Source organism: Amblyraja radiata, chromosome 11, assembly GCF_010909765.2.
Source record: "Amblyraja radiata isolate CabotCenter1 chromosome 11, sAmbRad1.1.pri, whole genome shotgun sequence".
NCBI lineage: Eukaryota > Metazoa > Chordata > Chondrichthyes > Rajiformes > Rajidae > Amblyraja > Amblyraja radiata.
Genome location: NC_045966.1, coordinates 40,397,407 through 40,423,760, shown reverse-complemented (window position 1 = coordinate 40,423,760; position 26,354 = coordinate 40,397,407). Strand labels below are relative to the sequence as shown.

At 45.4% G+C, this 26,354-nt stretch overlaps 1 protein-coding gene across 4 annotated transcripts; it reads right to left on the bottom strand.

Moving 5' to 3' along the window:
- Positions 1-8,676: 8,676 nt before the first annotated feature.
- zmat2 (zinc finger matrin-type 2) lies at positions 8,677-25,641 on the bottom strand. Of its 4 annotated transcripts, none has more exons than XM_033029788.1 (7): positions 25,565-25,641; positions 25,483-25,532; positions 24,029-24,125; positions 23,038-23,161; positions 20,208-20,281; positions 12,645-12,790; positions 8,677-8,969 (listed from the first exon to the last, which is right to left on the bottom strand). In XM_033029788.1, the coding sequence occupies exons 2-7, from the start codon at positions 25,498-25,500 to the stop codon at positions 8,826-8,828; spliced, it is 603 nt and encodes a 200-aa protein (XP_032885679.1). In that variant the 5' UTR covers positions 25,501-25,532; positions 25,565-25,641; the 3' UTR covers positions 8,677-8,825. The 4 variants fall into 4 exon arrangements, with proteins under 4 accessions (XP_032885679.1, XP_032885681.1, XP_032885680.1 ...); XM_033029790.1 differs by having other exon boundaries at positions 24,029-24,122; XM_033029789.1 differs by having other exon boundaries at positions 24,029-24,122; positions 25,483-25,641.
- Between the last annotated feature and the right edge of the window lie 713 nt (positions 25,642-26,354).

Here is a 26,354-nt window from a genome sequence, read left to right as displayed (position 1 = left end):
TTACATCGCAGCTTGGCATGGGAACAGCTCTGCCAAGACCGTAAGAAATTACGGAGTTGTGGATATAGCCTAGCCCATTACACAGACCAGACTCCCCACCATTGACTCCATCCACAATTCACGCTGCCTTGGGAAGGCAGCCAATATAATCACAGACTTGTCCCTGTCCCACCCCGGTCATTCCTTCTTCTCCACGCTCCCATCGGGGCAGAACATAGAGAAGCTTGAAAGCACGCTCCACCAGACTCAGGAACAGCTTCCTCCGCACTGTTATCAGGCTTCTGAGATGAGAGCTTAGAAGCAACAGCAGGAGAAGTTAAGCAAGAGAAAACACTGATTGGCTCTAGCCCAAGTGGGAGGAGAGAAGTGAGTCAGAGGGGTGAAAACAGTTGAAAAGGAGAGGCAAAGCACCGGCAGACTTTACTCAGAACTGCTGTAGGTTTGGAAGCAACAGCAGGAGAAGGTAAGGAAGAGAAAACACTGATTGGCTCTAGCCCAGGTGGGAGGAGAGCAGCGAGTCAAAGCGGGGAAAAGTTGAAAACTGAGGAATTTGGTTTGTAAATTAGGCAATTTATCAGTCAATATAAGCAAGACTGCTCTTAGGGAGCGGCAGTGAGGGAACTGCCTTGTGAGGGAATTGCCCTGTGAGTAAAGTGTGAGTCTTTGGCTCGAGAGTCTTTGGCGAGGAGGCTGAGGAGAGGAGGCTACGCAAAATACTGCAGAGGGAGAGAAGAAAGAAGGAGATGTCAGGCAAGCTGACTCTGTGTGATGCTTGCAGTATGTGGGAGGTCAAGGACACTGCTGGTGCCTCTGGCTGCAACAAATGTGACAAGTGCACCCAGGCAGAGCTCCTGAAGGACCGTGTTGGGGAACTGGAGAAGCATGTGGATGACCTCAGGTTCGTCCGAGAAACTGAGTCGTTCCTCGACAAGTCCTACAGTAAGATTGTTACACCTAAGGTACTGGAAGAGAGAAGGAGGGAGACAGAGAGAAAGAGAGGGAAGCATGGAATGCAAACGTCCCTGGGTGTTGTACCTCTTGTGAACAGGTTCACCCACTTAGAAGCTGTCGGGACAGAAGACGTTTTTACACTGAGCGGCGGACTGGCTTGCGATGCGAATAGGGCTGTTGAGCCAAAACCAAAAAGGCCAAAGTCAGGTAACGCCATTGTAGTGGGAGACTCCATTGTGAGAGGTACGGACAGGGGTTTCTGCGGCAACAGACGGGATTCGAGGATGGTGTTCTGCCTTCCTGGTGCCAGGATCCAGGATGTCACGGACAGAGTGTAGAAAATCCTCAAGGGCGAAGGTGAACAGCCGGAAGTGGTAGTGCATGTCGGCACAAACGATGTCGGAAAGAAGGGGATGAATATTCTGCAGCGTGACTTTAGAGAGCTCGGAAAAATGCTGAAAAGCAGGACCTCCAGGGTTGTTATCTCCGGTTTGCTTCCAGTTCCTCGTGCTGGCGAGAGCAGGAACAGGGAGATACGGAACCTGAATGTGTGGCTGAGGAACTGGTGCACGGGGCAGGGATTTAGATTCTTAGATCACTGGGATCTGTTTTGGAGTAAGGGGGAACTGTACAAAAGGGACGGATTGCATCCTAACAGGTGGGGGACCAGCATTCTGGCAGGCAGGTTTGCCACTGCTACACGGGTGGTTTTAAACTGAATAAGGGGGGTGGGGTGTCGAATGGGATAGTTGAGGATCGAGTTAAAGGGAAAGGGTTTCTTAAATGTGTGAGCATAGAGACAGAGGGGTGTAAAATGAGGGTAGAAGCAATAGGTAGCAAGGTGAAAAGTAAAAGTGGCAGGCAGACGAATCCAGGGCAAAAATCAAAAAGGGCACCTTTTCAACATAATTGTATAAGGGGTAAGAGTGTTGTAAAAACAAGCCTGAAGGCTTTGTGTCTCAATGCAAGGAGCATTCGTAATAAGGTGGCTGAGTTGAATGTACAGATAGCTATTAATGACTATGATATAGTCAGACATGGCTCCAGGGTGACCAAGGCTGGGAGCTGAACATCCAGGGATATTCAATATTCAGGAGGGATAGACAGAAAGGGAAAGGAGGTGGGGTAGCGTTGCTGGTTAGAGAGCAGATTAACGCAATAGAAAGGAAGGACATTAGCTTGGAGGATGTGGAATCGATATGGGTAGAGCTGCGAAACACTAAGGGGCAGAAAATGCTAGTGGGAGTTGTGTACAGGCCACCTAACAGTAGTAGTGGAGTTGGGGATGGCATCAAACAGGAAATTTGAAATGCGTGCAACAAAGGTAAAACAGTAAAAAATGGGTGACTTCAATCTACATATAGATTGGGTGAATCAAATTGGCAAGGGTGCTGAGGAAGAGGATTTCTTGGAATGTATGCGGGATAGTTTTCTAAACCAACATGTAGAGGAACCAACGAGAGAGCAGGCTATTCTAGATTGGGTATTGAGTAATGAGGAAGGGTTAGTTAGCAGTCTTGTTGTGCGTGGCCCCTTGGGCAAGAGTGACCATAATATGGTTGAGTTCTTCATTAGGATGGAGCGTGACATTGTTAATTCAGAAACAAGGGTCCTGAACTTAAAGAAAGGTAACTTTGAGGGTATGAGATGTGAATTGGCCAAGATAGACTGGAAATTGATTCTTAATGGGTTGACGGTGGATATGCAATGGAAGGCATTTAAAGACTGCATGGATGAACTACAACAATTGGTCATCCCAGTTTGGCAAAAAAAAAAAATCAGGGAAGGTAGTGCATCCGTGGATAACAAGGGAAATCAGGGATAGTATCAAAACAAAAGATGAAGCATACAAATTAGCCAGAAAAAGCAGCCTACCAGAGGACTGGGAGAAATTCAGAGTCCAGCAGAGGAGGACAAAGGGCTTAATTAGGAAAGGGAAAATAGATTATGAAAGAAAACTGGCAGGGAACATAAAAACTGACTGCAAAAGCTTTTATAGATATGTGAAGAGAAAAAGATTAGTTAAAACAAATGTAGGTCCCTTGCAGTCAGAAACAGGTGAATTGATCATGGGGAACAAGGGCATGGCAGACCAATTGAATAACTACTTTGGTTCTGTCTTCATAGCAGGGGACCGGGGGTCAAATGAGATGGAGGAACTGAGTGAAATCCAGGTTAGCCAGGAAGTGGTGTTAGGTAAATTGAATGGATTAAAGGCTGATAAATCCCCAGGGCCAGATAGGCTGCATCCCAGAATACTTAAGGAAGTAGCCTCAGAAATAGTGAATGCATTAGTGATAATTTTTCAAAACTCTTTAGATTCTGGAGTAGTTCCTGAGGATTGGAGGGTAGCTAATGTAACCCCACTTTTTAAAAAGGGAGGGAGAGAGAAAATGGGGAATTACAGACCAGTTAGTCTAACATCGGTAGTGGGGAAACTTATAGACGAATCTTATAGAATTTTTCGAGGATGTAACTAGTAGAGTGGATAAGGGAGAACCAGTGGATGTGTTATATCTGGACTTTCAGAAGGCTTTCGACAAGGTCCCACATAAGAGATTAGTATACAAACTTAAAGCACACGGTATTGGGGGTTCAGTATTGATGTGGATAGAGAACTGGCTGGCAGACAGGAAGCAAAGAGTAGGAGTAAACGGGTCCTTTTCACAATGGCAGGCAGTGACTAGTAGGGTACCGCAAGGCTCAGTGCTGGGACCCCAGCTATTTACGATATATATTAATGATTTGGACGAGGGAATTGAATGCAACATCTCCAAGTTTGCGGATGACACGAAGCTGGGGGGCAGTGTTAGCTGTGTGGAGGATGCTAGGAGGCTGCAAGGTGACTTGGATAGGCTGGGTGAGTGGGCAAATGCATGGCAGATGCAGTATAATGTGGATAAATGTGAGGTTATCCACTTTGGTGGCAAAAACAGGAAAGTAGACTATTATCTGAATGGTGGCCGATTAGGAAAGGGGGAGATGCAACGAGACCTGGGTGTCATGGTACACCAGTCATTCAAAGTAGGCATACAGGCGCAGCAGGCAGTGAAGAAGGCGAATGGCATGTTAGCATTCATTGCAAAAGGATTTGAGTATAGGAGCAGGGAGGTTCTACTGCAGTTGTACAGGGTCTTGGTGAGACCACACCTGGAGTATTGCGTACAGTTTTGGTCTCCTAATCTGAGGAAAGACATTCTTGCCATAGAGGGAGTACAGAGAAGGTTTACCAGTGATTCCTGGGATGTCAGGACTTTCATATGAAGAAATACTGGATAGACTCGGTTTGTACTCGCTAGAATTTAGAAGATTGAGGGGGGATCCTATAGAAACTTACAAAATTCTTAAGGGGTTGGACAGGCTAGATGCAGGGAAATTGTTCCCGATGTTGGGGAAGTCCAGAACAAGGGGTCACAGTTTAAGGATAAGGGGGAAATCTTTTAGGACCGAGATGAGGAAAACATTTTTCACACAGTGGTGAATCTCCGGAATTCTCTGCCACAGAAGGTAGTTGAGGCCAGTTCATTGGCTATATTTAAGAGGGAGTTAGATGTGGCCCTTGTGGCTAAAGGGATCAGGGGGTATGGAGAGAAGGCAGGTACAGGATACTGAGTTGGATGTTCAGCCATGATCATATTGAATGGCGGTGCAGGCTCGAAGGGCCGAATGGCCTACTCCTGCACATATTTTCTGTTTCTATGTTTCTTCCATACTGCCTGATTCACCTCTACCTTATTGCAGACAGTAGACTTTGTCTATGGAAATGATGCGCGACAATGCTGAGAACTATATTCTGCACTCTGTATCATCCTTTATTATATTTATGTACGGTATTGTTTGGAGAGTATGCAAAAACAAAGCTTTTCATTGTACCAAGGTACATGTGACAATAATAAACCTAAACTTAAACCCTTAAAACATATCATCATTGAAGAGGCTGTGATTTTTGGACATTGTTCCCTCCAGTTTGTAGTAATAAAGAGAAAACTAATAAAAATAGCAGTTTAACACTGCATCTAATTCCACAACTTTTATAAAAAGCAATAATCCTACTAGTTTCTTGCGAATCTTTCAGAAAACATGCTGTTTCAGCGACAAAAGTATTTAAGGGGTATTTAAGAGGGCAGCGTAGGAGTACAGCAAGAAGAATAGTGTGCCTCACAGCGCTGGAGACCCAGGTTCGATTCTGGCCTCAGCCGCTGTCTGTGTGCATTTTGTATGTTCTCCTTGTTTCCATAGGTTTCCTCTGGGTGCTCAGGTTTCCTCCCACATCTAAAAAAAAATGTTTGGGGTCGGTGGGATGTTTGGCTGCTATAAAGTGCCCCCATTGTGTGGGTGAAGAGTAAAATAGGAGAGGTTTAATGTGAACATGGGGAGAATAGTGCCGATGGTCGGCAGACTTGGTGGGCCGATTGGCCTGGTTCTGTGCTGTATGGCTCTAACTATTTGTCAAAAGATAGTTTTATGTTTTAAGGCTGGCAATTATGATTTGTAACGTTCTGTGACAAACGGGTGGGAAAAGCAGATTTAAAATTGCTTTCAAAAGGGAGCCAGATGACACTAAAGTGGGTGATATTGTAGATTGGGAAGATGGTTGTCAAAAATGACAGCAGGATCTTGATTGATTGGGCTGAGGAATAGTTACGGAGTTTGATACAAAAAAGTGCGAGGTGTTGCAGTTAAAAGTTTGGAAAGTCAAACCAGGTCAAGACCTACACAGTGAATGGCTCTGGAGAGTGTCGAGGAGCAGAGGGATTTGGCAATGTAGGTACATAGTTCCTTGAAAGTGGCGTCACAGGTAGATAGGGTGGTCAAGAAGGATTTTGGCACATTGGCCTACATCAGTTAGAGTAGAGAGTATAAAAGTTGGGAGGTCATGCTACAACTGTACAGGTGATTGGTGAGGCACATTTAGAGTATTGTGTTCAGTGGTGGTCATCTTATTAAAGGAAAGATGTTATTAAGCTGGAAAGGGTGCAGAAAGGATTTATGAGGATGTTACCAGGACTCGAGGGCCTGAGCTATGAGGAGTGGCAGAAGAGGCTAGAACTCTATTCCCTGGAGTGCAGGATGAGGGGTGATCTTATGAAGGTGTACAAGATCATGAGAGGAATAGATACGGTAAATACACAGTCTCCTTGCTCAGAGTATGGGAATCGAGAACCATAGGTTTAAGATGAGGGAGGGAAAGATTTAATAGGAATCCGAGGGACCTTTTCCACACAGAGGGCGTTCGGTATATGAAATGAGCTGCCAGAGTAGTTGAGGAAGGTACTATATCAACATTTAAATGACATTCAGACAGGTACATGGATAGGAAAGGTTTCGAGGGAAATGGGCTAAGCACAGGCAGGTGGAACTAGTGTAGATGGGTCATGTCGGTTTGCGTGGGCAAGTTGGGCCGGAGGGTCTGTTGCTGCGTTGTATGACTATTAATCTAATCTTTTGAGGACAAGAAGTCAGTCTTTGGGGAAGGTGCAGCGAGGATACATTCACACCAAGAGTTGATAAGGAGCAAGAACACAGTCTGGATACCTTCAGCACACTCATTAGGTCGACATTCACCAAAGATTTCAGGACCATCCACCCACCCAATTACCCACCAACCCAAACAAGAGCCCCACATTCATTTTAGCGATAAGATGCATTTATGAAAGACTGTAATTTCAGTGGCCAAACTTAAAAAAGTCTTGAAGTGGCGTTAAAAAGAAAACACAAGCAGCAATGAATTGAGAGGCATAGAAAAATATTTTGCGGCTAAAAAGGACATTACATTTTGCGAGTAGCTTTTTTTTTGCTGTTTAAACCTTTCCTTGGCACGCCACCACTCTCAAAAAACATACAACACAATTTTCAATCAAATGAATCGTTCAGGTGTTTGAGCTGGCTCGGGTAGTGAACCAGTCAACCGAAAGGTGCTGAATAAAGGATTTGTACTGTACATCTAGATATGAACCAGAGGAGTTTAATAAAATTAAATTGACTATTTGTTCAACGGTTTTTAGATTATTGCCACCGTTCTGGCTCGAGAGATCAGGGGCTCTCCAGATTCACATCAAAGCAGTAATTCCCCATGCAACAATACATATTCAAACTTAAGGCTTTCAGGGCTGAACCTAATGCTTTTTACATTTTCTGCAAGAATTGCTGTTTAATAATTAGTGAGAAGGAATCTGCTTGCCTCCCACCCTATCCCAAAGGATGCTGAGACAATTGACACAGCACTAAACTCTGAAGAAGGGTCCCCACTCGAAACGTAAACCATCCTTTTTCTCCAGATTTGACCTGTCCTGCTGAGTTACTTCAGTGATTTATGTCTATCAACACTAAATTCATCCCAATTTTGTTATATATCAGGAAGTTAACTAGAGGTTATCGATGTAGAAATCTGTTTAATAAAAAGAGACACAAAAGCTAGTGTAAATCAGGCAGCATCTCTGGAGAACATGGGCAGTTGACGTTTCAGGTCGGGACGCTTCTTCTTCAGACTTGAAATATCTCCCATCCATGTTCTCCACAGATGCTGCCTGACCTGCTGAGTTTTAGAGATACAGCGTGGAAGCAGGCCCTTTGGCCCACCGAGTCCACACCGGCCAGCATTCACCCTTACCTTAGTTCTATCCAAGACTAGGGACAATTTACAGAAACCAATAACCTACAAATCTGCACGTCTTTGGAAAGTGGGAAGAAACAAGAGTATCCAGAGAAAACCCACGTGGTCACAGGGAGAACGTCCAAACTCCACACAGACAGCACCCGAGGTCAGAATCAAACCTGAGTTTCTGGAGCTGTGAGGCAGCAACACTACCGCTGCACCAGTATGCCGGCCCAGTGAACCCACAAGGAACCTTTCAACCACAAGCCTTTGCAAAACACAGCTCATCCTAGATTTTGTAGCTGGAACCATGTCCTGTTTTCCCCGTCTCATCTTTCCCCTCTGTATATACATTGCTGCTGCCCCAATGCCCATCCATGTTCTCCAGAGATGATGCCTGGCCTACTCCAGCACTTTCTGTCTTTTTTAGGGGGCGTTATCTATGCCACAGCCATGAACCCACTAAGCCTTCAGGAGAAGCGTGCAGAATAGAACAGTGGATGCAGGTTTATACCAAAGATAGACATAAAGTGCTGGAGTAACTCAGCGGGTCAGGCAGCATCTCTGGAAAAAACATATCGGTGACGTTTCGGGTCCGGATCCTTCTTCAGATTGAATGTAGAGGGGAGGGAACAAGGCAAAAGATGACCAAGAAAGGGTTGAGTCCACAAAGGCCCATTGTTGGCTGGGGAAGAGGTGATAATGAGGGGATACAAGGATGCAAACAGTGGAACTAGTAGGACGACATGGGTGGGGGAGGGGGGTGGAGTTGGTGGAGGGGGACGGGGGTATGGGGAGAGAATGCATGGGTTACTTGACATTAAATAAATCAATGTTCGTACCGCTGGGTTGTAAGGTGCCCAAGAATGAGGCGCCATTTCTCCAATTTGTGTGTGGCATCACTCTGACATTGGAGGAGGTCCAGGGAAGAAAGATCATTGTTGGAGAAGGGAATGGGGAAAGTAGGAGAAACCACTGGAATACATACAGGGTTACGACATGATCTAAATGGAGGTCAGAACTCAGGCTCAGGAGACTGAAAGGCTTCTCCCACCTGCCCAAGAATAAAACTCCGAACAGCTGAAACTAAAAGCAACTTTCCGTGAACGGGCCGGAGAGGAAGGAGTAACTTTTCTTTTTACAAAAAAAAATCCTTTATTAACAAACACCTTCATTCACACTACACGCGACCCGATTCTAAATGGGAGTGAGAGGTTCGAAAGGGGGGTCAGGGGAGAAAGAAAGATGTGATGGTAAAGACAGAGGTGCCTTTGTTTGGTCAGCTGCTCTTCTTTGACGAACCGAAGCCGGAGAAGCCCATCACTGCCGCCATTTCGTCATCTTCCTCAAACGTCAGCTCCTCCTCCGCTTTTCTCTTCTTCTCTTTCATTTTCTCCTTCCGATATGCCTTTGCTTTTTCCTCCTATAATGACAACAAAGTGCCTTTAATGTGATGTAGTTTAGTTTAGAGATAGTGTGGAAACAGACCCTTTGGCCCACCGAGTCCGTGCCGACCAGCGATCACCCCGTACACTCTAGAGCCAATTTACAGAGGTCAATTAAACTACAAACCTGTACATCTTTGGAGCGTGGGAGGAAAATGAACCACCTGGAGAAAACCCACACGGTTACAGGGAGAATGTACAGGTGCAGAGTTCTGGAGTAACTCAGCGGATCAGGTAGCATCTCTGGAGAACATAGATAGGTGATGTTATGGTCGGGACCCTTCTTCAGACTCCATGTCCTCCAGAGATACTGCCTGATGCACTGAGTTATTACAGCACTTTGCGTCTTTGCTTATAAACCAGTATCTGCGGTTCCTTGCACCACCATATGTTGATGGTGTGAGGTGCATGTATGGAAGAAAGTTTTAATTTGGTTTAGTTGAGGGATACAGCAGGGAAGCAGTCCCTTCGGCCCATCGAGTACACATCGACCCATTCACACTAGTTCTATCTTAATCCCACTTTCTCATCCACTCCCTGCACAGTCGGGGCAATTTACAGAGGGCCAACTAACCTACAAATCCTCACGTCCTTGGGACATGAGAGGAAACCGTAGCTCCCGGAGGAAACCCACGCGGTCACTGGGAGAACTTGCAAATCCCACACACAAAAAGCAGACGAGGTCAGGATAGAAAGGTCCTGAAACGTCACCTATTCTTCATGTTCACCCAAGCTGCTGCCTGACCTGCTGAGTTACTCCAGCAGTGTCTGAGTGAGAGAAGCCTGAGTGAAGGGAAACTAGTTTTGCCTCTGAGTTTACCAATCCAAAATACAAGCCAGATACATTCATTGCAACTTTTGCTACCCAACAATGGTAAACATGGCTAGTACATTAATATTCATTAATATAGATGAATTTAAAGGTATATTATAGAGACTTTTGACACTTCAGTACAATGAACTGAAATATCTGTTCTCCTTCCTCCATTCCTATCCTTGACCAATGCAAAATGCAGCCATGAGACACATGGAACTGTGAAAGCTGGAATCTTAATACAAAGTGTAAGAGGAGCAGCTAAGCAGGTCAGGCAGCATCTGTGGAGGGAATGGACAGAGGTCATTTTGGGTCGGGACCCTTCATCACCCGTGTGTATGTATACACTCGGAAAGGGAGGGTAAGATGAACAGGAAGTGACACATGGAGACACACACAGAATGATGTCCCCCAAAATCACTAACACAAGGGTTACCCAAATTAAGATGGCAGTGTAATTGGTAACAATCACTCTTAAGTAACATCCCCGTTCTTTCCCTTCTCTTTCCTCTCTTTCCTTTTATCCCACTCTCCCAGCCGCCTTTCCCCTCCCCCTGTCCCCTTCCACCCATATCCCTCCCTCCGGCTTTACGTTTGTCTCCTCCACTTCTCTGACAGCCTTTTGTCTCCTTTTCTTCTCTGGCCTTTGTCACTTACTCCAGCTATTTGCCAATCCAGATTCAGGGACGGTTTCTTCCTAGTTGTCAACAGGTTACTTAACCATCCTAACAACAACTAGAGAGCGGTCCTGACCTCCTGTCTACCTAATTGGAGACTTTAATCGGATTTTACTGGACTATCTTACACGATACGTTATTCCCTTTATCCTGTATCTGTACAGTGTGGATGGCTCAACAGTAATCATATATACTCTTTCCGCTAATTGGATTGCATGCAACAAAAAGTTTTTCACTGCATCTCGGTACACGTGATAATGAACTAAACTAACTAATCAAACCACCCTCACTTGTATCCACCTACCACTTGCCAGGCTTCGCCCCCCCCCCCCCCCCTCGTCTTTTCCAGATTCCCCTCCCTCCACTACAATCAGTCGGAAGGGTCCCAACCCAAAATGATGCCTATCCATGTTCTCCAGAGATGCTGCCTGATCTGCTGACTTACTTTGCATTTTACTCAAGGTTCCAGCATGTGTAGTTCCCTGAATATCCAACACTTACTCTTTCTTTGCTGCAGAACCTTCTGAAGCCAATGTAGAAATCAATTCTTTTCATTCATAAAAATACACCAAGAATAGAGTAATTTACTTACTCAGCGGTAGAGTTGCTGCCTTACTGCGCCAGAGACACAGGTTCGATCCTGACGATGGGTGCTGTCTGTACAGAGTTTGTACTTTTCCCCTGAGACCAGATAGGTTCTCTCCGGGAACTCCGGTTTCATCCCGCACGCCAAAGACGAACAAGTTTGTAGGATAATTGCTTCTGTAAATTGTAAATTATCCCTAGTGTGTAGGATAGTGCTAGTGGTAATTGCTGGACAGCGTAGACTCGGTGGGCCGAAGGGCCTCTTTCCACACTGTATCTCTAAAGTCTGAGGTAAAGTCTAACAGCAGATCACGCATGTGACATAGGGCGTTGTCATGCAACTTGCATAATGACAGTCAGAGTCTAGATTGATTTAACGGTTTTAACAGTGGACAGTTAATCAATATTACAGGCATAATCAAAGCCTCCAAATGTAATGTCAAATTATAAAAATAATGTGTTTTGTCTGTACTGATGCATCAGTGGCAAATAAATTCAGAACACTGGATCATTACTGGGGTATCTCTCCCTAATTATATGCCTGCACCACAGGGCTGCCTGGAGTGCTGATAAATGAAAGGCAGGAAAGGTGACCCCTGTTCCATGAAAAACAAACCACCTCATAGCTCACTGATCTATGGATCCCTGTTAATGGATCCCTGGAACCCAAGCCCTTCAGTGCAGAACTGTTTAGTTTAGAGATACAGTGCGGAAACAGTGCCTTCGGCCAACCAAGTCCGTGCCGACCAGCGATTCCCGTACACTAGCACTATCCTACACACTCGGGACAATTTACAATCTGTTACCGAAGCCAATGAACCTACAAGGGTCTCGACCCGAAACGTCACCTATTCCTTTTCTCCAGTGATGCCGCCTGACCTGCTGAGTTACCCCAGCATTTTGTTTCTTTCTTCGGTGTAAACCAGCATCTGCAGTTTCTTGCTACACAACCTACAAACCTGTACGTCTTTGGAGTGAGGGAGGAAACCAGAGCATCCTGGAGAAAACCCACGCAGGTCACGGGGACAACGTACAAACTCCGTACGGACAGCACCCGTAGTCAGGATCTAACCCGGGTCTCCGGTGCTGTAAGGCATCAACTATACCATTGGTGTTATTGGTGGCAAGGGTGACTGGTCTTCATCTAACAGACGGAGAATGTAGGGCATTGAGTCTGAAGCGTCACTTTGCAATTACTCTCCACAAGGCTCCTTTCTTCCCATTACAATATCTCTCAATTCATAGGTCCCTCATAATTATTCAGCTTTTTTTCTTAAAGGCACTTCTGTTCTTTGTCTCAAACTGTTCCTATGGGAATGATTTCCACAGTCTCATTACTCTGGGTTTAAAAAAAGCGTTTCTCCTGAATTAGTTTTCATTTGCAATTGAGTCATAGTCATACAGCACAGAGATAGGACATTCGGCACAACTTGCCAGTGCCGACCGGGATGCCCCAACTACACTAATTCCACACGGCCCCAGTCCCAACATTGCCCAACTTGTTGTAACATAAACAGAATTTTCAGTCACCCTACATCGAACATTCCCTCCCACACACAAAACCCCAAAAGACTCACTTCCTCCCGCAGTTCCTTCATGCGCTCCTCAAAGTCGTACTCTTTTTGTTTCTCCTCAATTTTCTTCTTATTGACTTCAAAGCGTTTCTTTACTTGGTCCAATGTCGAGCGTTCTACCTTCATTGACATCCCCAGGTTCCTTTGGTCTGCCAAGCAAAACAGAAACAGCATTACCCAACTTGTGGTAACATAAGGCCATAAGATCAAAAGGCGTAGACTCAGAATTAGTCCAGTCGGCTCATCGAGTCTACTCCGCCATTCGAAGGTAGCTGATCTACTTTCCCCTCTCGTCTCCTGCCCTTGCCCCATAATCTTTGATGCCCTTACTAATTAAAAACCTATCAATATCTGCTTTAAAAATACCCAAATAACTTGGTCTGTGGCAATGAATTCCACAGATTCACCACCCTCTAGATAATAAAATCCCTCCTCATCTCCTTTCTCTGATCCTTTTACTCTGGTTCTAGACTCTCCCACTGGTGGAAACATCCTCTCCACATCCACTCTATCCAAGCCTTTCATTATTTGGTAGTTTTCAATGAGATCCCCCTCCTCATCCTTCTAAACTCCTGCGAGTACAGGTCCAGAGCCACTAAATGCTCCTCATATTATCCCTGGGATCATTCTCATAAAACAAGAGAATTATTTTACGAATAGACCTGAAAGTGTAAAATAAAATCACTGGTGGGGAAAGCATTAACATATGGATAGGTATCAACTACAGTCCAGTTATAAACAGTATTGCATTGAGTTCTTGTTAAAGTATAAATGGGGGACCACCTGAAATGTCACCTGTCCCTTTTCTCCAGAGATGCTGTCTGACCCACTGTGTTACTCCAACATTTTGTGTCTATGTACTTTTTGTACACATTTTGTTCTGGTGCAGTCAACTTACAAGAAATACTTCTGATTTGTTCTATTTAATATGAAATGGAGTACAAATTAGAGCCCAGAGATTTCAATATTCCATTACTTCTCCAGTAATGATACAAATCCTTTTTTTTTTAACATTTTATCTAAGAGCTGAACTGCCTTCTAATCCCATAATGGGAATTAAATTTTGACTGGATGACCTTGCCCATTGAAGTCCATAAAACCCTTGACAGAGAGAAATACCAATTAGCTTCAAGATTACGGTAAATTTGGATAGGGTAGCTGTACAGAAGAAGCCTCTGCATGCTGGCCAGACCAGAACCAAGGGGCCATAAATATTTGATAGCCACTAATAAACCCAAACGGGAATTCAGTAGAAATCTCGTTCTCTCCACTCACTGGGCAAAGATGAAAAGTCATTGAAGCAAGAAGTACTGATGCATTTCAAGGAAACAGGATAAGCACCCAAGGGAGAACAGAGTGGTAGTATAGTGGTCATTTTACTTAACTATTAACCCTGAGACGTGTTCAAATCATGGGTCTATTAATGCAGATAGTTAAATAAAAGATATCAATTAAAGTGTAAGCACTAATGGTGGCTGGAAACTACCCACCTTAGTTTAGTTTAGTTTGAGAAACAGGCCCTTTGGTCTACTGAGTCCACGCCGACCAACATTCACGCCTGCACACTGGTTCTATCCCTTTACAGGGACAATTTACAGAAGCCAATTAACCTACAAACCCGCACATCTTCGGAGTGTGAGAGGAAACGGGAGCATCCTGAGAAAACCCGCGTGGTCACAGGGAGAATGTACAAACTTCACACCGACAGCACCAAAGGTCAGGATCAAACCCGGGTCTCTGGCGCTGTGGGGCAGCAACTCTCCCGCTGTGCCACCTCATTAGTTGAGAGATACAGAAGGGAAGCAGGCCCTTCGGCCACTGAGACCACACAGACCATGGATAACCCATTTGCACTGGTCTATGTCATCCCACTTTCTCATCCACTCTCAGCACACTGGGGGCAATTTGCAGAGGGACTATTAACACATAAATCCACACGACTTTGGAGTGTGGGAGGAAACCAGAGCTCCCAGAGAAAACCCACGTGATCAGGGAGAACGTGCAAATTCCACACACAAACGGCATCCGAGGTCAGGATTGAAACCGTGTCTTAGTTCATATGTTCTAGGAGCAGAATTAGGCCACTCGGCCTATCAGGTCTACTCCACCATTCATTCATGGCTGATCTATCTTTCCCTCTCAAACCCCATTCTCCTGCCTTCTCACCATAACCCCCGACACATTTACTTATCAAGAATATGTCAATCTTCATCATAAAAATACCCATTGATGGCCTTCACAGCCTTCTGTGGCAATGAATTCCACAGATTGACACACTGATCTGTTTTGTAGTAAATGCTCTGTTCTGTGTGCTAAGCAAAACAAGAATTTCATTGTCCTATCCGGGACACATGACAATAAACTCACTTGAACTTGAACTTGAGATTCACCACCCTCTGACTCAAAAAACTCCCCCTCATCTCCTTTCTAAAGGTACGTCCTATTATTCTATGGCCTCTGGTCCTAGACTCCCCTACTCTCAGGTCCTAGTCTCCTGTGCTGTGAGGCAACAGCTCTACCAGCTGCACCACTGTCTCCCCTGACACCTGAATGGGCCTGTTAGTCTGAATCCGTCAGTTTTCTGTGCTGCAAGGTGAAGCTGCAGTCTAATTTACATGCAATCCCATTTTCCCTTTTGGGAACAGTTCACTAAGAGGATTGAGACTAAAGGCATGTAGACTAAACTGAAAACTCCAGTGTTGAGAATGCAGATCACTATCTCAGTTCATTTCCTGTCCAACGCTAAACTCCAGAGAGTTGCGCCTGATTAGAATGTGACACACATATGAAGTGTGTTCCTCAAACACTGTGTACAGTTTTAAATCTACTTCTAATACATTGGATTCCCTATACAGAATCCAATCTCTGCTCTGGGCAAGCAGTCATTTCAACAAAATAAATAAACCAGTCTTTAGCAGCCTACTCGATGAGTAAAACCAAACACTCTAGATTAACAAACAATGGAAGCCCTGACACTTTATTTTAGAGGAACATCCGAAGCCAAAACAAAATGCCAAAAAAATACGCCTTTTAGCATCTCCATATCCTTGCTCCACTATTTAGTTTATTGTCATTTGTACCGAGGTACAATGATATGCTGCGTGCAGCGGAAAGAATGTACATGATTACAATCAAGCTGTCCACACTACAGATGCAGGAAGAAGGGAATAACGTTTAGTTCAAGACAAAGTCCGATTAAAGATAGTTCGAGCGTCTCCAATGAGGTATATGGGAGGTTATGACCGCTCGCTAGTTTTTTACAGCATGGTTCAGTTGCATGATGACAGCTGGGAAGAAACTGACACTGAATCTGGAGGTATGTGTTTTCACATTTCTGTATCTCAAGCCTGATGGGAAGAGGAGAGAAGAGGGAGTGACCAGGATGAGACTGGTCCTTGATTATGCTGGTGGCCTTGCCGATACAGCGTGAAATATAGGCGGAGTCAATGGAAAGGAGGTTGGTTTGTGCGATGTCTGAGCTGCGTCTACAACTCTCTGCAATTTCTTGCACTGTTGCTCCTTGAGATTATGAATAAGATTATGGATGAAACTTTACCTCTGCGCCACTTTCTTCCACCAATCCTTTTTGATTTATTAAATGTGGGTCAGAAAACATATATATATATATTTCAAAGCAAGTGCTGAATAGTACAAATTTAAATGAGAAAAGATACAGTTTCAGGACTTTCTAAATTCAGTTTCAGTTTAGTTTATTGTCACGTGTACCGAGGTAGTGACACTTTTTTGTTGCGTGCCAACCAGTCTGCAGGTGATAGGAAACTGAATGTTCATCTGTCCCTCCTTTCTTCATTGGGGTACTAGTTATAATCATAGAGCCATGCAGCGTGGAAACAAGCCCATAGGCCCAACTTGCCACGCTGACCAACATGGCCCTACCTACATTTGGCCCACATCTCTCCAAATCTTTCTTATCCATGTACCTGTCTAAATGTTTCTTAAACATTGCGATAGTACCTGCCTCCACTACCTCCTCCAGCAGCTCGTTCCATACACCCATCACCTTGAATTTGTGTGAACAGTGTTAACCAGATTCTGGTTAAATCTTTCCCTTCTCATCCTAAACCTAAATAACCTATGAACCTGCACATCCACGGGATGTGTGCAAACTGGAGCACCCGGAGGAAACACACGTAGACATAGGAAGAGCGTGCGAACACCACACACACATACAGGATCGAACTCGGGCGTGTGACACTGAGGCAGCGGGTCTACCAGCTGCGCCGGCTCAAACTCTCCCTATAACTCCCACGAATCAGGGCAACATCCTCGAAAATCTTTCCAACACAAAATTGGGTCGGGAGTTCCAGAGTATAGATCCAACAAGGAACAGCGATGTCCTTCCTGGTCTGGATGTTATGCAACTAACATAAGAAACTCAAGATGAACATTTTTCTTTACCCTGCTCCCATCAACAATAGGAAAACAGGAGAAGGTCATCCCTCTTGGCACCAACTCTACCATTGATGACTGCAACATCACTCACCTGCATTACATCCCTTAAACAGACAAGAAACGATGGCTCGCCACCCAGAACACACTCAATAATTAAACAAGCACAGTCACCTCCCAAGATTCACTACCCTCTAGGTGAAGATATTTCTTTAAGTTTACAGGCCCTTCAGCCCACCGAGTCTGCGCTAACCATCGAGCACCCTTTCACACTAGTTCTACGTTAACCCACTTGCAGATCCACTCCCTACACACCAAGGACAATTTTTTACAGGCCAATTAACCTACAAACCCGCACATCTTTGGGATGGTGGGAGGAAACCGAAGCACCTGAAGGGAACCCATGGGGTTACAGGGAGAACGTGCAAACTCCACAGACACAGACAGTGCCGGAGGTCAGGATTGAATACAGATCTCTGGCACTATGTGGTAGCAGCCCTACCAGCTGCACCGCCCCACTGTAATTGCTCCTTGTGTGTGGGTGAATGGTAGAACGTGGGGAAATTATGGGAATATATGGAGAATAACCGTGGTTTCGTGTAGCTTTAGCGTAAATGAGTGCTTGATGGACAGCAGAGCCGAAGGGCCAAAGGGCCTGTTTCTGTGCTGTGTCCTTGTAAGGAGACACAAGATAAAGCTTTATTCGTGCATCGGGTAGCTGTGATCTGGAATATGCTTTCTAAAACGACAGTGAGATTAGATTTGCAAAGCTCTCAAAAAGGAATTTATGATACACGGGTCCACCACTTATTTTTGGACACCTCCTTTAATCCGGACAAAATTACGAGAGCGCACTTGAAACACCCCCCCCCCCCCCCCCCCCCCATCCTGTCGCCACGAAAATGTGGAGCCTTCACCAATCACAACCTTCATCGGGGCTTCCGCGCCGATCAACAGGTCGAATTTGCCCTCTGCGTTGGGGGCTCTGGAACTCCGGCCTGGCTTGAGCTGGCAGATCTGTCCCCATAGCTGACTTTCGTAGCCGATTGATGGGTTGGTTTTGCCAGCTGCGGCCAGAGCTAGTAGATCCATTCCCATTGCTGACTTCCGCGGCTGACATTGCAGGCCGGTATCTCCCCCCTCCAAAGACTGTGACCTCTGTTGGTCGGCAAAACTGATAATACAGCAAGGCTCTGGAACCAAGGGTGTTCGAAAATCAATGGTGGACCTGTACTTGAAAGCAAATTTGCAAGGCTACAGGGAATGAGCTGAGGAATTAAATTGACTAAATAACTCTGAACATAAAAGCAGCGTGAGATCGAGGGGCCAAGAGTTTTCCTGCAGTGTTGTAACGACTCCATGATTCACCTTGCGGAGGGCATTAGCTCTAGTCAACTCTCGCGAACTGCTGTGCTGCATTTGACTAAATGAAGCAGTCCATCCCAGCATGTGCCCAGACCTAGATAACATCCAAGCATGGGCTGATAAGTGACATTAATGACAAGTATGCTAGGAAATAATAATCTTCAAGTAAGAAATTACTGATTCCTCAGGTTAAACATAGACATAGAAACATAGAAAATAGGTGCTGGAGTAGGCCATTCGGCCCTTCGAGCCTGCACCGCCATTCAATATGATCATGGCTGATCATCCAACTCAGTATCCCGTACCTGCCTTCTCTCCATACCCCCTGATCCCTTTAGCCACAAGGGCCACATCTAACTCCCTCTTATATATATAGTCAATGAACTGGCAGAGAATTCCACAGGTTGTCATAGAGTCAGTCATACAGCAGGAAAACAAGCTCTTCGGCCCAACTTGCCCATGCTGACCAAGATGCCCCATCTACACTATCTTCCACTTACCTACATTTGGCCCACATCCCTCTAAACCTATCCTATCCATGTACCTATCCTATGTCTAGCACCTGCCTCAACTACCTCAACTGGAAGCTCATTCCATATACCTACCACCCTTTAGGTAAAATAAGTTGCACCTCAGGTTCCTATCAAATCTTTAGCCCCTCAACTTAAACCTATGTCCTCTGGTTGTTGACTCCCCCAATCAAGATAAAAGAATCTGTAAATTGTAAATTGTCACCCGTATGTAGGATTCAACTAGTGTATGAGGTGATCGCTGGTCGGCACGGTGGGCCGAAGGGCCTGTTTCCACACGGTATCTCTAAATTAAACTACAGTAAACTGAAAGCATTCATGGAGAACATGGACAAGTGACATTTCGGGACTGAAGAAGGGTCCCGACCCGAAACATCACTTATTCATGTTCTCCAGGGATGCTGTCCGACCCACTGTCCAGCACTTTGTGTCACCTTAAAATATGCTATGTGCTCACCAATCCTCTTATGGTATAAAAAGGCTTTTCTGTGTACCTTGGTACATGTGACAATAAACAAAACTAAACAGTATAACATTGAACCTATCCTTTTCGCTCACAATACACGTTTAGACTTTAGAGATACAGCGTGGACAGAGCTGTACAACCCATTTCCTATCTCAGTAACTGCACTACCATAGACTTGCTTTCTAATTGACAAAGATACAGCAAGGAAACAGGCCCTTTCGCCAACCGAGTCGACTCCGACCAGCGAACACCCCGTACACTAGCACTATCCCACACTAGGGACAATTCACAATAGCCTATTAACCTATAAACCTGCTCGTCTTTGGAGTGTGGGAGGAAACTGGAGCACCCAGAGAAAACCCATGCAGTCACAGATAGAGAGACCTGGGTTCATTCCTGACTACGAGTGCTGTCTGTACAGAGTTTGTGCGTTCTCCCTGTGACCGCGTGGGTTTTCTTCGGGTACTCCGGTTTCCTCTCACATCCCAAAGACGTGCAGGTTTGTAGGTTAATTAGCTTATGTAAATCGCAAATTGTCCCTGGTGTGTAGGATGAAATGAATGTGCGGGAAATCGTTGGTTGCCAAGTATTAATTAGTCTGAAGGACCTACTTCCACACCATGTCTCTAAATTAAACTAAACATAATCAGTGATATATCTCGCAGCCACAGAAGCAACACCTGATGTCATCAGATATTTTGTTTGGCTGTATCATGGTCAAGTTACACTGAGCAACATCTCTGACAAACACTTTTGGATTCACCAGCACCACCTGTTATCGCACTGTTTACTTACGTTTTTTGCCATTTATGTGATCCAAGAAGTTGATTGAATCCTTCACAACGCAGTCACAAACATTACAGTAATATCTGCAGAGAGAAATCATATACTCAGTAAGTTCATGAGGGTACGGTCGATTGTAGAAAACTGAGGAGACATTTAACTGAGACAGGCTGAGACGGGATGAATGGCAAACCACTATTCCCAACTGTAGAAACAAAGAACAGCAGATGCTGGTTTATACCAGAGATAGATATAAAGTGCTGGAGTAACTCAGCTAGTCAGGCAGCATCTCTGGAGAAAAAAGGACTCAGCAGGTCAGGTAACATAACTGGCTAGAAAATAATCTCAGTTTTTTTCTCAAAAGATGCTGCCTGATCCACTGACATTGCCAACTATTTTATAAACCAGTAGCTGCAACTCCTTGTGCCTATAAATAACCATTCCCCTCACACAATGACTAATAACTGTAAGACCAAGATTTAAAGATGATGTACAGGAAAACTTTTTCACACACAGAGTCTGGACATCACTGGAGATGGTAGTAGAAGCAAGTTATCCCTATTCCATTCTAAAAAATATGTAATCATGAAAATTTAGTTTTATTGTCACGTGTACCGAGGTACAGTGAAACGCTTTATTTATAATGCACAACAGATATACCGTAAATAAATACAATCATTTCAAACTGAAGTACAATAGAGCTGAGAGAGTGTAGAATAAAGGAACACTTAGGGTAGTATATAGTTTTCAGCATTATAGTGCACCAGTTCCTTAGAGATGTCCTCGATGGGGTAAAGGGGTCCTCGATGGGGTCCGAGAACACTAACGCAATTATCAAAAAAGCTCATCAGCGCCTCTACTTCCTGAGAAGATTACGGAGAGTCGGATTGTCAAGGAAGACTCTCTCTAACTTCTACAGGTGCACAGTCGAGAGCATGCTGACCGGTTGCATCGTGGCTTGGTTCGGAAATTTGAGCGCCCTGGAGAGGAAAAGACTACAAAAAGTAGTAAACACTGCCCAGTCCATCATCGGCTCTGACCTTCCTTCCATCGAGGGGATTTATCGCAGTCGCTGCCTCAAAAAGGCTGGCAGTATCATCAAAGACCCACACCATCCTGGCCACACACTCATCTCCCTGCTACCTTCAGGTAGAAGGTACAGGAGCCTGAAGACTGCAACAACCAGGTTCAGGAATAGCTACTTCCCCTCAGCCATCAGGCTATTAAACCTGGCTCGGACAAAACTCTGATTATTAGCAACCACTTTCTGTTATTTGCACTACCAGTTTATTTATTCATGTGTGTATATATTTATATCATGGTATATGGACACATTTATCTGTTTTGTAGTAAATGCCTACTATTTTCTGTGTGCTTAAGCAAAGCAAGAATTTCATTGTCCTATACAGGGACACATGACAATAAACTCACTTGAACTTGAACTTGAATCAGACAATACCCTGGTTTATGGAAGGACGGTTCAAAAGCGTGACGGGAAGAAGCTGTTCCTGTGTCTGGCAGTGCGTGCTTTCAAGCTTCTGTACCTTCTGCCAGACAGGAAGTGGGAGAAGAAGGAATAACAAAGGTGGGCAAGTCTTTGATCATGTACCGAGGTACAGTGAAAAGCTTTTGTTGCAAGCTATCCAGTCAACAGAAAGATGATACATAATTACAATCGAGCCATCCACAGTGCACAGACACATGATAAAGGGATGCTGGCTGCTTTCCTGAGACAAAGTAAAGTGTAGATCGAGACACTGGTGTGGATTCTGGTCTGTGTGATGGACAGAGCTACAACAACAACGCTTTGAAACTTCTTGCGGTCTTGGGCAGAGCTGTTACCAAACTAAGCAACCCGACAGTATGCTTTCTATTGTACATCTGTGGAAGTTTGGAAAAGTGACTGGAGACATGCCGAATTTCCTCACACTTTGCAAAGCCAGACATGAAAACAGATCAGTCACTGTGTCAAAGAAGCAGTGCTGCATGGAGAGCATGGCACTGGTCAACAATGGTGGCACAGTGACACAGCGCGTGACTTGCTGCCTTACAGCGCCAGAGACCCAGTTTGATCCTGACGACAGATGCTGTCTGCATGGTGTTTGCACGTTCTCCCTGTGACCGTGAGGGTTTTCTCCACGTGCTCCGGTTTCGTCCCACACTCCAAAGACATACAGGTTTGTAGGTTAATTGACTTTGGTAGAATTGTAAATTGTCCCTAGCGTGTAGAATAGTGCTAGTGTACAGGGTGACTGCTGATTGGCGCGGACTCAGTGGTCCGAAGAGCCTATTTCCAAGCTCTATCTCTGAACTAAACTAAACCAGTGATTCAGTTTGTGTAGAAATGAACTGCAGATGCTGGTGTACACTGAAGATAGACACAAACTGCTGGAGTAACTCAGCAGGAGTAACTGGAGCAACTCGGTCGGGACCCGAAACGTCACCCATCCATGTTCTCCTGAGATGCTGCCTGACCCGCTGAGTTAGTCCAGCACTTTATGTGTATTTCCAGTGATTCAGTTGAACCATCCTATCTACAATTAAGAGAGCCGCCCTGAGCTACTATCTGTCTCGCAGGAGTCCCTCGGGCTTTAATCAGACTTTACTGAACTTTATCTTGCACTAAACGTTATTCCCTTTATCCTGTAACTATACATTGTGGATGGCTCGACTGTAATCATGTATTGTCTTTCCACTGACCAATTAGCACAGAACACAAAGGTTTTCACTATACCTCAGTACACATGACAATAAACTAATCTAAACATGGATAGAGAGAACATCTGTGGAAGGGGAGAGAGATAAAAAGGACACTGGATTGAGAGAGTAGCACAGCACTCACCCTCCCATTTCGGACTGGGGCGTAGTCTTCGTGATGACAATCGTTTTTCCCAGTTTTGATTCCAAATCCACTTTGTAATCCCTGTGACGCAGCAGCTCCCTCTTGATTGGCACCGGAGGTTTTGCTAAACAAAAAGCATCAAAATGTAAATGAAATAAACTTTATAGTTGAGAACCCTGCAGGGAAAAATAACTTTGTTATTGTTCATAAGTTCATAAATTATAAGAGCAGAATTCAGCCAGTGGACCCATTGAGTCTACTCCACCATTCAATCATGGCTGATCTATCTTTTCCTCTCAATCCCATTCTCCTGCCTTCACCCCATAACCCCTGATACCATACTAAGTTTGGCCCATATCTCTCTAAATCTATTCTATCCATGTACCTGTCCAAGTAATTTTTAAATGCTATGATAGTACCTGCCTGAACTCTGACTCTATCTCCTCTGACAGCTCATTCCATAGACATGACACCATGTCGACAGGGGCCTCAGTTTAATTTAAAGTCGCACCCTTTGAGTGGAAAGGTTATCCCTCAAGTCCCTGTTAAATCTTGCCCTCTCACCTTAAACCTGTGCCCTCCGGTTCGTGATTCCTTTACCCTGGGCAAAACACTCGGTGAATTCACCTCGTGATTTTATACACCCCGATAAGATTATCTCTCAGCCTTCTACGTTCCAAGGAATAAAAACCGAGCCTGCATAACCCCTCCCTGTAGTTCAGCCCTTCAAATCCTGGCAACATCCTTGTTTATTACGATCACTGTACCTCAGTACATGTGACAGTAATAAACCTAAACTTGAACATGGCATGAAATCAGTATACTTTGGTGCAACATGCATTAACGTTGCAGTTACTGCACATTATCTCCATGAAGCTTCAAACCATCCCAAAATAAAAAGTTCAGCGCTGGCATTAAAATAGAAGGGTGGAAAATCCAGACAACTTTATTTCAGGGAAGGGGAATTCTTCTTTCCACAGAATCCACTCACCATCTCGCTTCTCCCTTTCTTCCTGCAGCCGTTTCTGGGCCAATTTCTCGTACTCGTCCTTGTCCCATTTCTTACGGAAGTCCATACTTTTCGCCTGCTGGGTAAAGAGAGAAGGATTAATAGTAACAAATGGACTGGGACAGTGGGGAGGTTATCAAAGCAATGAAAGGGCAGCTGATGCTCACAGATATGATTGGTGTCTCCAGAAAGGCATGCGAGGTGTACATGCAAGAGGGAGGTCCATCTTTATCCTAGGTTGCCCATCCTTCCATTTCAATTAAAGTACTAGTAAAGAGTTGTAAATGTATCACAGTCCATCAAACAGACCAGACTCTCCACTTTTGATTCCATCTAAACTATACTCTCCCTTGAGAAAGCAGCCAACATAATCTAAGACTATCCCACCCCAGTCATTCCTTCTTCTCCCCATTCTCATCCGGCAAAAGGTACAGAAGCTGAAGGCACCACCAGACTCAGAAACAGTTTCTTCCCCTCTATTATCAAGCTTCTGAACTGTCCTTACATACTCTAGGATACTGCCCGATTCACCTCTACCATGTTGCGGATATTGTACTTGGTCTCTGGAACTGGTCTGCTACAATGCTGAGAACTATATTCTGCACTATGTATCTTCCGTTTTGTTCTACTGTGTAGTGGTGAAGGCATGTGATAGTGCCATTTAAAAGGTTTTTAAATAGACGCATGGAGGTGCAGGGAATAGTTTGGTCAGCGAAAAGACTATGCACGATTACAATCAAGCGTCCACAGTGTAGTTACAGGATAAAGGAAATAACGTTTAGTGCAAGATAGAGTAACGTCCCACTAAAGATATGGATCAGGTGCAGGCAGATGAGATCAGTTTAACTTGGCATCATGTTCGGCACAAACATTGTGACCGAAGGGCCCATTGCTGTGCTGTACTACTCTATGTTCTATGTAAGTTATATTTTGAACGTAGTTTATGCTGCCAATGTGGCCAATTTGCATGCAGCAAGCTTCCATAAATGGCAATGGAACAACTCAATCTTGCCCCGTCCTCCAGCCTCATACAAACCCTGACCACTTCCTTTCTCCTGAATGCCCTCTTGGTGACCAGTGCCCATTCTTCAACCGTGTGACCCCTGCCCTCTACCTGTGACCCCTCACCCTTTCCCTGGGACCCCTCAACTCTGTCCCCATCCTGTGACCCCTCACCCCTGCCCTGGGACCCCTCAACTCTGTCCCCATCCTGTGACCCCTCACCCCTGCCCTGGGACCCCTCAACTCTGTCCCCATCCTGTGACCCCTCACCCCTGCCCTGTGACCCCTCAACTCTGTCCCCATCCTGTGACCCCTCACCTCTGTCACCACCCTTGTCCCTCCTCCGCCGCTGGCAGAAGGTTCCCCCACCAGCTGTTGGTTGGATGCTCCGCGGCCCTCTCTGCCCCCACCCCCGGTCTCCCGGCGCCACTCACCCCGCTCCCCGACGCCATCCTGGCTCCGTCCGTCCCCCCGCTGCCGCCGCTGCTGCAAAGCTGTCGCGTCGCGTCGCCCCGTGCTACAGGAACTTTGATGTTGCGGACGGACGGACGCGACGCGACGCAAACACGGGCAAGAGGCGTCCCCGGGGCTGCCAGGGCCGGAGGATCACAGCGCCGCCCGCAGGGCTGGAGGACCGACTCCCAGAGCGTCGTCTCCAGGGACGGGGGGTCACAGCGCCGCCCGCAGGCTGGGAGGGGAACGGCCTCCTAGCATCACCCAACTGTCAGTCAAAGCACAGCAGCTCCTGCAACAACTACCTGCTTTTACATAGCGCCTGCAATACCAGGGGGTCAGCGGCTCACGGGCCGATATCAGATGCAAAGATTATAGAGCAGAGCCGCTGCCTCACAGCACCAAAGACCCGGGTTCGATCCTGACTAGGGTGCTGTCTGTAAGGAGTTTGCATGTTGTCCCTGTGACCTTGCGTGGGTTTGTAGGTTAATGGGCCCACTGTAAATTGCCCCCTAGTTTGTAGGGAGTAGATAAGAAAGTTGGGATACTAGTGTGAACGGCATGGACACGGTGGGCTGAAGGGCCTGTTTCCATTTGTTCCGTGTTCCCATTTCATTTTCAAACACTAATTACTGTAGGGGGCAAATATTTAATAGGAACCCAAGAGACACAGTCTTTTATCCAGAGTATAGGAATTAAAAACCAGAGAACACGTTTAAGATGAGAGGAGAATAATTTAATAGAAATTTGAGGGGTATCCTTACACTAACACAATGGGTAGTTGGTGTAAGGAATGAGCTGCTGGAGGAAGTAGATGAGGCAGGTACTATCACAACGTTTAAGAGATATTTAG

Excerpts from the sequence above, each read along its gene's own strand:
- zmat2 (XM_033029788.1), bottom strand. Across the intron at positions 23,162-24,028 it reads AGAAAGGGAGAAGCGAGATG|CAAAACCTCCGGTGCCAATC; the intron begins GTGAGTGGATTC and ends CTTTTTGTTTAG. Across the intron at positions 20,282-23,037 it reads CCCCAGTCCGAAATGGGAGG|ATATTACTGTAATGTTTGTG; the intron begins GTGAGTGCTGTG and ends TTCTCTCTGCAG.